Source organism: Zosterops lateralis (assembly GCF_965231275.1).
Source record: "Zosterops lateralis genome assembly, chromosome: 2".
NCBI classification, from domain to species: Eukaryota; Metazoa; Chordata; class Aves; order Passeriformes; family Zosteropidae; genus Zosterops; species Zosterops lateralis.
In genome coordinates, this window is record NC_139763.1 from 73938356 (window position 1) to 73953531 (window position 15176).

Below are 15176 nucleotides of genomic sequence, written 5' to 3' on the forward strand. Positions count from 1 at the left end.
AGCAATCTTCCATGTATAGGAAGTAACTGAAATGGAGGACAGCAATCAACCCATGGGTGTCCATAGAAAGGTTCAGGGAGTAGGGAGCTGCAGGGTGGTTGCTGTGAGAAGAATCTGGGATTGCCCCATGATGGGCACACCCAGCTCTAGCCAGCTCCATAATGTAGGAAACAGGAATGAGGGAACACCAAGGCAGGAGGATGAGGAGCTGCTTTATGAGGAGCAGGGACATCCCCAGAGGAACTCGCACACTAGAGAAAAGGGAAAATGCAAGAAAGAAGAAGCAGCAGAGAAAAGCTGTGACATTCTGACCCCAGCCCCTTGCACTGCTCACAGCTGCTCTGAAAGGACTGACTGCCACCCGCAGCTGTGACAAGGTGTAAGAGTGACGCTGTGGTGACATAGTGAGGAAAACACATGTTTGGAGTGAAGCAAGCCTGGAAAAGGGGAGACAGTCTTCTCCCTAAATATTTTAATGTTTGTCTTTTTTGTTTCTCAATACCTGATTTGGAATTAAATATTTATATTAACCAGCTAGAAATTAAATTGAATTCCCTAAGCTGAGTCTGCCTGACATAAGAAATTACTTGACAAGTGATCTCCCTTTTGTTATTTTGAGCCATGGGTTTTCTTGCTTCTGCTCCTCCTGTTTTCTCTCCCATTCTGCTGGGAGGAGGCAAGCAACAGCCAACTCACTACAGTCCCACCGGATAAGGACAGAAGTGTCCTTAACTAGAGTAAAGAACAGTTAAGCACTATCTTAGTAAAAGCTTTCTGCCTGATCTGTGGGACAATCTGGTCATGGATTTTGGGATCTCCTCATTGGACACTTTGCAGAACAAGTTAGCTCCTCTGAGGCCCGTCTAGGTTCTCCATGCACAGGAGGAGACAAGCAACTTTTGCTCTCCCATCTCTCCCAAATCTGCAGCTCTGTGTAGCAGAAGAAACACAAAGGCAGGGAAACAAGCCATCACCTTTCACTTGGCTGGCTTGTCATTTATAGCAGGTATGTCACAATCTGCTTTCCAGAAGGGTAAAAGACAATTCTTTGTCTGTGATTAGTGAAGGGACAGTATCATTACAGATAGCCACAGAAATTTTAAAAGTCCCTTCTCCTTGCATGTTTTGAGGTAAATAAAACACCAGAAAGGTATTTAAAACCTTTTCCCCCCTCAGCAGGAAAGTACCTACATTTTCCACCTTTCTAAAACATAGCAGTGCTGTGTCTTTCTTGACACTGTGGGAGCTTGAGTAATTGTGCAACAAAGTGCCGAAGAAGAAGTGAGAAAACTTTTGCAAAGATGTTCTGATTTCAGAAGGCTGTGAAGGAGGTGGTGTACACTTGCACATGTGTCAAGAGAGAATGAGTCATGGCTAACACCTCTTACAAAGCATTATTCTCAGCAAAGGCTGTGTTGAAGGTCACAGATCCCAAACAAAAGGGAAAAAAAAAAGAAAAGGAAAAAGAAAAAGAAGAGCCCACTACCATTAACTGGATTTAAGTGAGGAAGTGTCCTACTTCCTCTTCTAATGAAACTGGAGACACTACCTGCAAACATAAGCATATAGGCTCATATTGCAGTTGTTGCCAGCCATAATGATCAAAACTTGTAGATTTTAGCTGGCATGGGGTACTCAAAGGATAGTTTAAGCCCATCTTCTGTGCCTTTAGGGCTGCACTAGGAACACTGTCAGGAACAATGTAACTGTGTACCTCAATATCCTACTCAGTTGCAGTTATAGGCCTCTGCAGTAATGCATTCCCTGTTTTCTATGATCATATCACACAATATAGTATTACATCATAACACTGTAATAACAAAACACAGACAGTATTTTTTTCTAGGCATTGTTTTATACTATACAACTATTCTTATGCTTGTTTGGCTGCAAAAGTAGTACGTCTGTGTATTTCAAAACTTATCAGGAATGGGAAACCAAACCACACACAGATGTGACACACTTTAAGTGCAAATGCACATAACACATAACAACAATGGCCAACAGAATTTCATCCATGGTCTAATTCCATCTTCCCTCAACGACACAAGATTGGGACACTCGGTGCACATTCAATGCCCAGGGAGCAGCCATAAGGCCTCCTTTGTAAAGCCTGAGACAAGAGGTTACTGCTCATGCTATCAGCAGGCTGCAACCATAAACAAATTGTATTCCATTTTAAAACAGTCAGAAAGATCTTATTCCAGCTATTAAATTCCAGTGGAATCACTGTACTATGATTACTCTACACAATCTCCATGGTTTCAAGAGGATAAATCCACTTTTCACATCTGACAGTGAAAAAGTGGTGTCTTAGACTACAGTTTAGCAGCACTATGTTTCTTTCTGCAACTCTGAGTAATATTTTCAGGAAAAAAAATCCTGGACTCTTGGAAAAAAACTGGACACCCTTGGCTATTGCTTTCCATCAGGCTGTAGTTCAAGCCATGCTTTTAAAGGCAGAGGGAGGACCAGGCAGTTCAGCTCCTTAGTTTTCTATTGCCTAGTACAGACTATTAAATTCTTCCATCCAGAATACAAGTTTTAAATATACTTAAACTGTATGAAGCAGAAGTGGGGAATGCATTACAATGCATACCAGTTATTCTGCACTGCTGAGCAAGTGAATTTATAACTTGTATAAATCTTCACTCTTTTTTCTGCTCCTTTTCAGACACATGCCTAAGCTCAGATCTGAGCGGATACAAATTCCAAGGAATTTAAATCATTAGTGAGAAATTCTGTGAAAGATGTGCAATCAAAATTTGTTCTTTTGTTTTGTTTTTATGCAGATTTGATGCTCTTCATTTTGTATCTTTCTGCTTCATCAGCTTTATGATACGTCATATGGTGAAATGACTGAAATCACGCTACTGCTGCTGACTTCTTTTCCTTCTTAGTTGTGAAAAAGATAAGAAATGTTTGTACCTCTTTGTCAAGAAACTTCCTTTAAAAAATCTTTCCAGTTATTGGGAATATGAGAAAGCTCAGACCAGTTGGGTTGACAGCTGCAGCCCTGAATGAGATACTGGTTTATAGTACTGTTTTTGTTTGCTGACTGTGTTTCATCTACCACTATCGGCTGAAAGATAAAATATATTCATTTAGAAGTATCTATTTCTTTTTCGTATCATGTATGAATGATTGTTTTTACCACCAGTTTTATATTTGGTCTGTTGATAGTTGTAGTTTTGTTTTTAAATGAAAGAAAATAAAGTAGCATGTTTCCTGACAAAAAACATCAATCAAGCATTTTTTAAGCTAGGAGAATCAGTAAGAAGTGTAAAACTTCTGATAAGAACACTTTTCATTTTCTCTGTTACCTTTCCAGACTCCAGATTAGATTTTCTATTGACTGTCCTGGAAAGACTTGGTACACACATTTAAAAGACTCTTTAGAATACTTGCAAGACTTCTAGTGTGGTCTAATACAATATCCAAACCAACACTCAGATTCTGAAAGCTACAGGAAACACATACATTGTGATAATAAGAGGCAAGGTCTGCAATATCTGTTGCATACAGGTTTTTATACAACTGAAATCTGGACACATCCACACACTTATGATGGAAAAGCATATTGACTAAAAGCAAGAATAAAACTAAGACAGATACCTGCCCACTACGAGTTCTTACAGAGTTACCAAACTATTTTCTTCCATCATATCATGGGATGAAGAGCGTTCAGTCCATAGCACAGACAGAGAAGAATTTCCACCCTGTATCATATCAGTGACTCATAGCCCTGGCAGCCCAGTTTTGTAACTAGCCTCAGCCCCTTTTAATTACTTATTTTGAAGCCCTACTAATTTCCTAATCACAGAAATCACTTATCCCAAGCCATTTTTCATTAACTCAAACCTTCTATCAGCCCTGCATTTGTTCCCTCTATATATGCATATTTTGGTGCTGACATGAAGTAGACAGAACAGGTGTCAAATGTTTTTTTTTTTTCCATTAGCCCGAATTATTTCAATGCTTCAAGGTGTTTTAAAGAAAAAAGCCTTGGAAGCTGTCACATATTTCAAGACACCTTTTGCCTGTAGGGCCTCCAGTGCTGGAGCACTCTGCAAGCACAGCAGGTGCTGTCTCCAGCCACAAGTGCAGTGGGTCTGAGCACAAGCCACACACTCAGCACTTGAAGTCAAAACAGCCAGTGAGAAGCTACACTCAAAGCTGACAAAGTGACAAGCTCCTCTCCATGTGATTGCTAGTTGCTGGAAAAATTTTTATCTATTCCTTAAAGGGTCTTCTCAAAAGAAACTAAAAAAAAAAAATAAAAAATAGACAGATAGTGCTACTGAAAGATGAATGTCTCAATCAAGGTACCAAGATACAACCATGTCTCCCAAACTCAGCAACACAATCTGAGGACAAGCTAATGTAGCCACACTGTTAGTTTGTTAAAATAAATGAACAATTAAATTGTCACATGAAAACTCCACATGGCATAGGTAAGACAACTGAGCCATCCTTTGGCTGACACAACATCCAGTTGTGGAGAACCTTCTTATGTAGGCAGGATATCAGTGAACCTTTTACTACAGCCAAATGACCTGCCTCAGGGTTAACACATTGGACCAAGGCTCAGATGCCTGCACAGAGGTGTCTAACACTGGTCAGGTACCCAAGTGACACTTCCTCCAGCTGAATGCCACTCCTGAATGGCACTGGGGGCTCTGCCCACGACTGTCAGGCCTGGGTGTATGTTTCTGGTGCCACCAAGCACCTACAACATCCACAGCTGGTGGGACGGCTGGGCACAAAAGCCGTAAGAAAACGTAAAATACCTGTTTTAGAAGTGGGAATGTATTTAACTAAAAACCAACTCCTCAAATCAGCAGCTTCCTCTTCCCAAACAAAAATTAGTACACTATTTATCTCATGCTGTGTTTTCCTTAGTTTTCAGAATAAAGTTTTATATATATTTGAAACATTCTTTCACAGTCAGCAAAGAAAGTCTGAAGGCACCCAGGGTACCTAGGGAAAACTAATATGGAACAGAAGCAAATTAATAAAATGGCTATAATTTTCTCACTTCTTTGTTACTAACAACTTTGTTCTTTATTCCTTATTTCTTGGTGGTAAAACTCTTACTTTGATTCCAGCAAAGAAAAGTATCACAACAATAACCAGTTTTAGGCCATTTTCAACATCTCAATCTTATCTTTGAAAAAGACAAGCAAAGGCAAAGGACTGTGTGAAAATGCTGCCATATATTTCTCTCTTCAGAAGGAACTCCTTTGTTCTCAATCTTAGCAGTAAAGGAAGTCTTAAAGGGTCAAAACAGAACCTTAAAACCTTGTCTCTGTTGCTTCATGGAGAAACAGGACTTTCCCTCCTTGATCCCAAACTAGGGAGGCTCAGCTGAAGAAGCTGGGAATGCATGAAAGGGCAGGTCCAAGAACTCCCCGGAGAGCAGATAGATGAAGGGATGACAGTGATGACAAAGAGCTGACAATATGCTGTTGTTAGAGGGATAGAGATCACCTTCTTTTGCTTACTTCAATTATGTAAAAGGAAAATTTAAGGTAGCTAGAATCTTACCACACAAGGAAGGATACAGAACTAGTATCAAGTGCAACTTACACTAAAATAAGGTCCTGAGTGCATTTTTATGGAGGATAAATGCCTCTCTCACTCCCATGGATCAATGTTCTAAATGAAGATTTTGCTTTACAATATTATTATCTACATGCAAAACACCCAACTCACCTTATGAAGCAGAGTTAGAACTACATAGTTCTCTGGAAAACTGACATAGGTCACTGCTCAGGTATGGCATGACTGAATTCTGGGTCATATCACTTAATTCAGCCCCACTCCCTGCTGTGGGAAGGGTCTATCAAGGTCCACAATAGCTCTAGGGGATTATCTAATTTGCTGTTCAGCTCTGATTTTAAGTTTATATACACAGTCTCATCTATACGAGCATTCTAACAAAAAACCCCTTGATGTTTAAGGCTTAAACTGTGGGCATCCTTCCTCTTCTTGAAAAGGATTAGGTCAACACCAAGAAAGGTAGAATAACAAAACACGACCAGATCTGAAGTATCCTATAGATGCTAAATAGCAATTTTTCAAGTTATAGTTTGCAAAAGCCTCCTTTCTGTCATTCAGTTGAAAGAGGGTGTTTTGAAACTTCAGCCAATTCATATTATTTAGACCATATACACAAGATGCCTCATTTACAGTTGATGACTCATTTACAGTTTAAGGTACAAATGACAAGCATATCATATGAAAATTTAAGGAAAGCCTTCCAAATGTTACCAAAAGGCAGAAAAATTGAGTGTTGGGCTTTTCTGAATCTACAGTTTGCTAAAGCAGCTTGTCTGTAACAGGAAGAGTCACCAGACTAGACTGGTATACATGTGGGCTCTGGCTTGCCAGAATAAGTTGTTCTGACCCAAGTTGTTCTGCCAAGTAAGTTGTTCTGTGCTGCTCTAAAAGAATTAATGAATCCATCTTCATTAGATGCAACCAGTTCCACAAATATGAACATCCAGTCACATAATCAGACATATCCTTCCTCCTTTGTGTTGGACCGAGTTGTCCTCGCAATGACAAAAACATCAGGTTATGTTTACATGTCTAATGGAAAAGTAATCCTTTCTGATTGCCTCCACTCTCTGAATTAGGAAGGTGAATCAACTCATTTTGCAGCCACCCAGTCACTAGATGACATGCAGATAGGAAAGCATTCCTGGCAGTGGCATAGAGGCAAGCTTAAAAGTAAATCACTCACTGGATGTTTTGTGAAACTACATCCTTAATAGTCATGGAATGGAGACACAGGGTAGCACAGTGTTTGATGCTTCCAGAAGAGGACAGCCATCTCATCCTACCTGAATTATTTGACATCAGTCACCTTAATCTTCTCCCTAAAACTTTCCCTCTCCATCAAATACATCCTTTAAATGAAAATTAGTAGCTCTTATCTAGAATAATTCTGATAGTAAATGGTATCATCAGGTATGTGCATTACAACAACATGGGAGTAAGAATATATATCACAGTTAAACCATTCCTGTGATAATGTGAGAAAGCTTCCTAGAACACCTCTCAAAAGACTATCTACAGTCTTGCTTAGGGGTACAGGCCCATTTCCCTTTAGCAATTCCAGAGTCAACTCATTGGCCACAGCTTGGAACAGCAAAGAGGAAAGATAAAACTGTGACAATTTATAGGTACCCATAACAGGACCCTGGACATTTACATACAGAAATCTTAAGAATATTGAACTGCAAGTGAACTCCTGTTTCTCTTGCACGTAAAAGCTGAAATCTTTCCAGTATTTGAAGTGCTTAGTTACTAAAACCTATTTTCTTGAAGCGGATAGGACAGATCCTATGGGCAAACAACTGGCATCAGCAGCTGAGACTCATCTTTTACACAGGACTGGCTTTCCTAATCTAGGACTGATTTCTAGAAAAAGGTGGGATGCACTGGACCAACCAGCCAGTTGGCAAAGATGCTTTTGTTCTGACGGGCACAGCAAGGCATCAGCAATCCAGGAAGTTTCTGGAGTGCTTTTGCGGTAACTTCTTAACACGGGTGACTGAGCACCTAACCAGCTGGGCCTCATACTTAGAAATGAGGGAGAAGGAGACTGAGATGGGAAAGTCAGGGGCAGCCTTTGCTGCAGTGACGTGAGAGCCAGTTTCTATGAATAAAGAACAAGACAAAAAGCAGGATTACGAGATCAGAATTCAGGAGAGCAAATTTTGGCCTACTGAGCAGAATCCCATACAGAGAAGAGTGCACAGGAGAGACTGGTGTATTTTTCAAGGTCACCTATGCCAAGCTCAAGACTGGCCTAAAGCAATATGCAGGAAGCTGGGCAAAGGTAACAGGCTCAGAACTTTCCCTCAGCCAACTTTTGGGAACACTGAAACAGAATATTGCCAGGCTGCTGGGCCCTGGTGGGTGTTAAGGGAGCTGGCTAATAACATTGTAAGGCCTCTCTTGGCAATTTTTGAAAGGTTGTGGTGACTGAGGATGTTCCTAATGCCTAGAAAAGGCCAAATATCCCTTTTTAAAGGGGCGCAAGAAGGATAATTCACGGGCCTATGAGCTGGTCAGCCTCACCCTGATCCCTGCAAACTTGATGGGGCAAATCGTCCTGCAAACCATTTCTGTATGTAGACTGGATGAAGGTGACTGGGAACAGTCAGCATGGATTTATGAAGAAGAAATATGCTTGAGCAGCCTTATAGCCTTTTATGGTGAGACGACTTGTTCAGTGGATGAGGAGAGCAGTGGACACACTATTGTAGCTTTAACTAAGTTTCTGACAGCTTTGTTCTTGTAACAGCCTTCTCTTATCACAGTCTCACTGACAAACTAGGGAAGTAGAAGCAACGTTATAAGGCAGAGATGGACTGAAATCTGACTGAACTGCTGCACTCAAAGGTGATTAGTGGCATAAAGTCCAGCAGAAAGTCAGTCAGTATCTGTGTACTCCAGGGACTGACACAGGGGAATGCATTGCTTAATGTCTTCATAATGACCTAGGTAACAGAACAGAGTCCACTCTCGGCAAGTCTGCAGAGGATGCTCAGCTGAGAGGAGACCACCAGATGGGTGTACTCTTATTCAGAGGGACCCTGGTCAGCGTGGAGCAATGGGCCAACACGTACCCCGGCAAATTCAACAGAGGGAAATGCCAATTCTGCAGCTGCAGAGGTCTAACACTAATCATCAGTACTGGCTGGGGGCTGATCACCTGGAAAGCAACTCTGAAGGGAAGGGCAGCGGGGTTCTGGTGAACACCAACCTGATCATGAGGCACCAATGTGCATTAGCAGCACAGAAGGCCAACAGTCTCCTGGGCTCCATTAGGAAAAATGCTGCCAGCAGGTCGAGGGAGGGATCCTTCTCTACTCACACACCTGGAGTGCTGGGCTCAGTCCTGAGCTCCCTCATGTAAGACAGATACAGACAATACTGGAGAAAGACCAGTGAAGCACAATAAAATTAATCAAGGGACTGGAGCACCCTTCATACAAGGAGGAGGGGCTGAGAGATCTGGGACTGTGTAGCCTAGAGAGGAGAAGGCTTGAGAAGATCTTATCCATGTGTCTAAATACCCGATGGGAAGAAATAAAGGGAACAGAAACTGATTTCTTATTGATGTCCACTGACAGAAGAAGAGGCAATGGGCACAAAACAGAATATTTTGAGAAAATGTTCCTTAAACATAAAATAATGAACCTTTCTTAAAATAAGAGCATTCAAACACTGGCCCAGAGAATATGCTGAGTCTCCATCTCCTTAGAGACATCTGAAACCCAACTGGACATGGCCCTGAAATGACGTGGCTCTGTGCAGGGATCCCCAAAGGCACTTCCAAATAGAATGATTCTGTGATTACATTTGGTACAAAACAAGTAAAAACCTGTTCATTTGATTCTTGGATACAGAACAACAATTCTATTATAGATTTAATCTGTTCTAAGGCCCTGCAGCTTGCATCACATACATTCATAGATGGTTCATCTGATGCAGGTGGTCAAGAAAGTAAATTGAACATAGGAAGGCAGATCCTAAATATTTATGCTAATAGCTGGATAAACATTAAGGAAAAATGACAGATCTGGAGCTAATTTTGCAATGTGTTCAGTACAGTTTGTAGGAGAAGTTGAACCTAAATCCACCCACCAAGTCTGAGCCATGCTAACTAGCTAACACACAACCATTTTGGATTAATGCGGCGTACAAGAAAAACCCATTTTAGAAGTCTCTGGATAACTTCTTGGTTGAGTGCCACAATCATGTTTGTTCAATTGGACATGCCTCCTCTACAGCTCAAGTTGAACTAAGAGATAAGGAATGACACATCCAGCAGACAGAACTCACAGGAATATACCACATTTAAAAAGTAATATCCTAGCCTTATGTGCTAACTTCTCTACTTAAAAAAACACCAAACCTCATCATATTGGCATAAATAAGTGGTATATTTAATATTAAAAAGCTTCATTTTAAGGGAATTGACTTAATTAGAAGGTAAAAAAAAAATCCCATGGAAATGCCAGGAGTTTTTTTAGCCCAGGAAAGTCTTGCATTAAATTTTATTCCTAAGCTAATGAAAACCACATCAAGTTGTCAGAAAACTAAAACTGACCTCCTAAAATCTGCTGTTAGCAATCAGATAATCCTTATGACTTACTGAAACAGTTACCAATCAATTGATCATTTAATCATTTATATTGCCATAAAAATCTAATCTCTCAGAATGTCTCACTACCATTTCCTTCTCTCTTTTAATCACCAATGAAGCATTAACTTCTTGCCTTCAGAGGCAAGTCTCTTGTAATGCACCCAGGTGACTGGGTCAGGATTGGTGAATGCTGTAGATAAATGTGCTATCCATGGGCACATCAGTGAAAATCATCTTTCACACACTGATCTCAACAATTACTGGCAATAAAACCTAACTCCAAAACTGATAACCAAGACCAATGTTATAGGAAGATCAGTTCCCACAGATTAGCTGACTAAGAAATATCCCTTAAGCTGCTTAATTCTATATCACTATTTTATCATCTTAAGGAATCTTACATATGCTGTAACTTTCTGTATGTAACACCATCCAGCAATTGCCTGTAGCAATGGTGACTACCAAAAATTAAGAACTAGAGTGGGAATGAGAAGGAGAGATTTGGTATCTGCCTACAAAGGGATATTGGCATTAACCTCTAGTTGTTCTAACAGAGAGTAGTACACCACTAAAGTCCTACAGACTTGCCTGATTACAGTATCAGCACACTGCATCATTGACAAAGACACTTACAAATGACCCTGCATACAGTGTAAGGCAGTCACGCCAAAAATCAGTGCTTGAACTGATGGGCAAGACCCTTCTGTTTCCATTTAAATAGAAAAGCAAAACCTTCATGGTCACATACCTCATTGCAACATTGCTGCCATCAATAACTATTGGCCTCAAGTTGTCTCCATCCTCTGTCACATCCTCCTGCAGTGGAGACTCTGACCTCTGAGACTCTATGGAAGACGCTTCACGCATTACACTAGTGTTAGCATTAGTTACAGTCTGATCAGTCTCAGTTTTATTCCCAAGTTTGACAAGTTCTCCCAAAATATCATTTATTAAAGCATCAGTACCAAGTTTATTTAGTACAAGTTGAACCTGCTCTTCAGAGTAACCCAACTTAAGTGCAAACTCCAGTTTGGTTTGATATTCTTTCACCACATCAGGAGGCTTTTTGACTTCCTTAGGTACTATCTGAGCCTCTTCTATCCTAAAGTCTTGCAAGATTTCATTTCTTTTTAATATATGAGGCTCTAAGCAAGGAGATCGGCACAACTGTCGGTGAGTCTTAGGCAATAAATGTGACTCTGATGCAGAATTATTCAGTCTCTCTGAATCATTATCAGAATTTGTGCTTTCTTCAGAGTCACAGCTGGAGCTTCCAGAAGTCTCTTCAGATGCCTCCTTTTCTCTGTCTTCTTTCCTAGAATTAACCTTATCCATCGTTGGCTTCTCCGCCATCGACCAAGGTACAATTGCATTTATTTGTGTGCCAGTGCTCCCCACATAAAGGTGGCCTAAGTCATGCCCCAGATGATCCTTCAAGCCCATGAAGCTGCTGCATGTACTTGACTCCACTTTGCTGTTTTTCTTGTATTCCTGAATATAAAGTGTTCCGTATTCCTAAAGAGAAAACAAAAATGTTGCAACTGGTTACACGCATTACTTGTTTTCCATTTTCTTGCTGCTTCCTCAGAACTGCATTTATTCTCTTGCAGCAGAGAAACCAAACTTTTTTCTTTTTTTAAACATGGAAAGCTTTTTGTGGGAAAAACTCTTCCTAAGGAATATCTGTAGCTAAGTGGATAAATAACTAACCACCTGTCTTCTGAATGTATCAAATGTTTTTACTTATACATTTCTAGAAATGAATTTATGAAAGAATACAAAACCAAAGACTCCAAGTTTATCTACTGTAATGCAGAGACAGGAGTACAGTCATTATTTAAAAACAATGAGATATTTCTTCTAGCATAAGGCTATGTTGTAACAATGAAAAAAAAGTGACTATAAAATACATTAGAAAAGGTTTTCAAACCAAATACCTTACAGTATTTAACAGAAAAGAAAGAAATTAGCATAGTGTTAGATTCTCTGGCTTATTAGTAACAGAAAACATGATTAAATAAAAACTTATTGGCCCTGAAAGACACTACCAGTTCAACTGAATACACTCAAACTATTTCTGAATTCCCTTATAAAGTGATAATTAAATCAAGAAAGACTAATTGCTCTCAACAGAGTGTTGTATTACTCACACATACAGCATTTAGGGACATGGATTGATCTAATGGCCAATAAAGCCAATGGAAGTCTTTGCACTAATTCCAACAGACCATTCATCAAGCCAATAAGGCAACAAAATTAAAAGCTGATTTCAGCTCCTGCACTAGATTTGTGCGAGCCTTTTGATAAATCAAAACTCTACATGTATAGATATGAGCCATTTAGGAAGAATGGAAGAAAAGATGTTGCAGTTTTCTAGAGTTCCTGTATTTGCCATATTGAATTTTCTTGAGAAATTTTGCATAACAGTAGTTATACAGAAGTTAGTTACCCATTTCACCACAAACATCATTTCAACAACCTACACTGAAAGGCAGATTGCTACCTCTTTGCCTTAGTTTGTTCTTTTAAACAGGAATCTTTGCTAACTGCTTCAATAAAGAAAATAAAACATAAATTATTTCTCATAAAATAAAAATGGACCATATGGACCAATTGTAATGCAAGGTTACCATGAAAAAGAAGAATTTAAATTAAGGAAAGACTATGAAACAAAGAGTTCTTTCAGACTTCCATCTTGTAAGGCAGAATATAAAGCAACATATAGAGACAAAGGACTTCACTTGAACTTCAAATTTCTGTCAGCAAACAGATTAACTCTCCCATCCCCTTACAGGTGAGCATTTAGGATCGATGCAGTATTTTTAAAATACAGTGTACTTTCCGCTTCTTGTGATGAAGATTTGAGAGTGTACACCACAGAATTTCATCCAGGCTTAAGATTAGACAGAATCAAACAAATAATCCAATCCATGGTTCAGTAGAAGTAGATTCTATAGGGAAGGAGTGCCAAGACATCACCATTGTGGTAGAGCGTTCTGGTTACAGGGCACTAAATCTTACTTTACCTAAACATTTCTAGTTAACATAAATAAATCTTATCTATCATCAGTGCTTTCATCTCCAACATCTTAATCCCAGCAAGACTGATATGGAAAAAACCAAAGTTTTATTTAGATCTTATCTTGCTAGAAGGCAGTAGGGCTGTAATTCTCAGGCAGTGTATTAATGCATATTGCCTTCTCCTAACTCAAAGCTTTAGGATTTTAAGCAACCCACAGATTAAACACAACAAGAATTTAGGAAATGGACCTTTTCACATGGTGATTTATTAACTAAGATAATACACTTGATAGCACAGAGGTAGTAACAAATCACAATATTCCAATAAAAAGATACAGTTAAAAAACCAACACTGTGGCCTTCACAGAAGCAACACACACACACATACACATACAAATTAAAACAAATCGCAAACAAGCAGCCCCTATTGGAAGCCAGGCTGCTTAGCAACCAGCCTCTAGTTGCTAGGATGCGCTCCTTTAACATACCATCATGAATACTAGCACAGCCAAAGAATAATTTGGTATGAACAAAAGCCCATGAAAGAGAGCGGGACTTAAGTGCGTCTGGTTTCCCCTCGGAGAACAATGCAGCTGCCAAACCAATCTGGAAGCCCCGACATCATTGTTCCACCAACCCCACAATCTGCTCTGACTCGAGGAAGTCTAGTTAATGGGCAATACTTTTAAGCTGGACTGAAAAGTTGAGCTGGCTCATGTACCGCTGCAGCAGAATACAGGGAGATAATGGGTCACTGCCTAAATCCGTGTACTGTGAAATGTCATTTTAGTATTGAACTAAAAGTGAAGGGAGGGTGTTTTTGGAGGGGGGGAAGAAGAATATGTAGATTAACAGCATCAAATATCGAAAGCCTGAAGTGCATAGATTAGAAAGAGGACTTTTTTTTCTTTTAGTGTTTGTTAGTTAAAATAATACTCAAGTCATTTTCCAATCACTCCTTTCTTGAAGTTTAAGCGCTTTACCGCAACTACAATCATAACACCCTCCAGTGTTATGGGATTCAAAGAAGGCACTAGCATATGAATGTGTCTGAAGATCAGCCATTATATGAAACGTATTTTAGATGATTTGCACATCAACTGCATATGAAAAATGACCGCAGCCTGAGCTTGGTCCATTGTTAGGAATATATACATAATCAGCCTCACATCTAACTGCTTTAATTCTCCTGTCAATCTCCATCATGCTCCAATATATAATTGCTTGTTTTGCAAAGAGCTCTACTGTTTTTCAGAAACTATTTAAAGAACTTAATAATGAAAGCAGCAGCTTTAACATCTCCCACAGATAATATATAGTCATTACACTATTGCTTTAAAAGGGTAGTTATAATTGTATTTGTACTGTAAATCCTAACCTAAATATTTCTGAAACAGTTTTGCGTAAGTAGTACACATAAATAGTACTATTCCTGGCATTTGGCCTAAACCCTGCATGCAAATTGCATTTATTTTCAGACAAATTTTCACAATGCCTGGGAACTTCGTATATTGTACTTGTGATCAGCAGCGTGTCTTAGAAACATTACACTTTGGAGCTCCCATCATGATGTTCTTTATGAGATTCATTGACTAGAACCATGAAAATCAGATGTCTCTGTTGAATGCTGCTGATTATTTTGTCTTGGTTTGGTTAATGACGAGCAACATGCCAGGCAGTCAATTTGAATGAATTCGTATTCCAAATAAAAACTAGTGTACCTATATATAGGACAATGAAGCTCCAGAAAAGGTCACATTTATCTAAGGAGCAACATCAGCTAAGAACTCCTTTATTTACAAGGAGCTTTTATCACACACATATGGTTTTAAAATATGCTGACTGATACAATGCAATATAGCTAAGAAAAGCATCTACTATGAATTCTGACTCAAATGAGAGATAACCAAAAAATATCATCCAAAAAATTCCAGTCATGAAAGTCATCACCTTTTGGCTATACTCACCACAGCTCACTAAAATAATTTGT

At 39.4% G+C, this 15176-nt stretch overlaps 1 protein-coding gene across 1 annotated transcript in view; it reads right to left on the bottom strand.

Moving 5' to 3' along the window:
• The window catches only part of ZC3H12C (zinc finger CCCH-type containing 12C), a 43976-nt gene that overhangs the window by 12953 nt on the left and 15847 nt on the right, over positions 1-15176 (bottom strand). Inside the window, exon 2 of the mRNA XM_083855719.1 lies at positions 10914-11680. Coding sequence (XP_083711845.1) covers positions 10914-11608 — 695 coding nt within the window. The 5' untranslated portion in view covers positions 11609-11680. The remainder of the gene's footprint in view (positions 1-10913; positions 11681-15176) is intronic.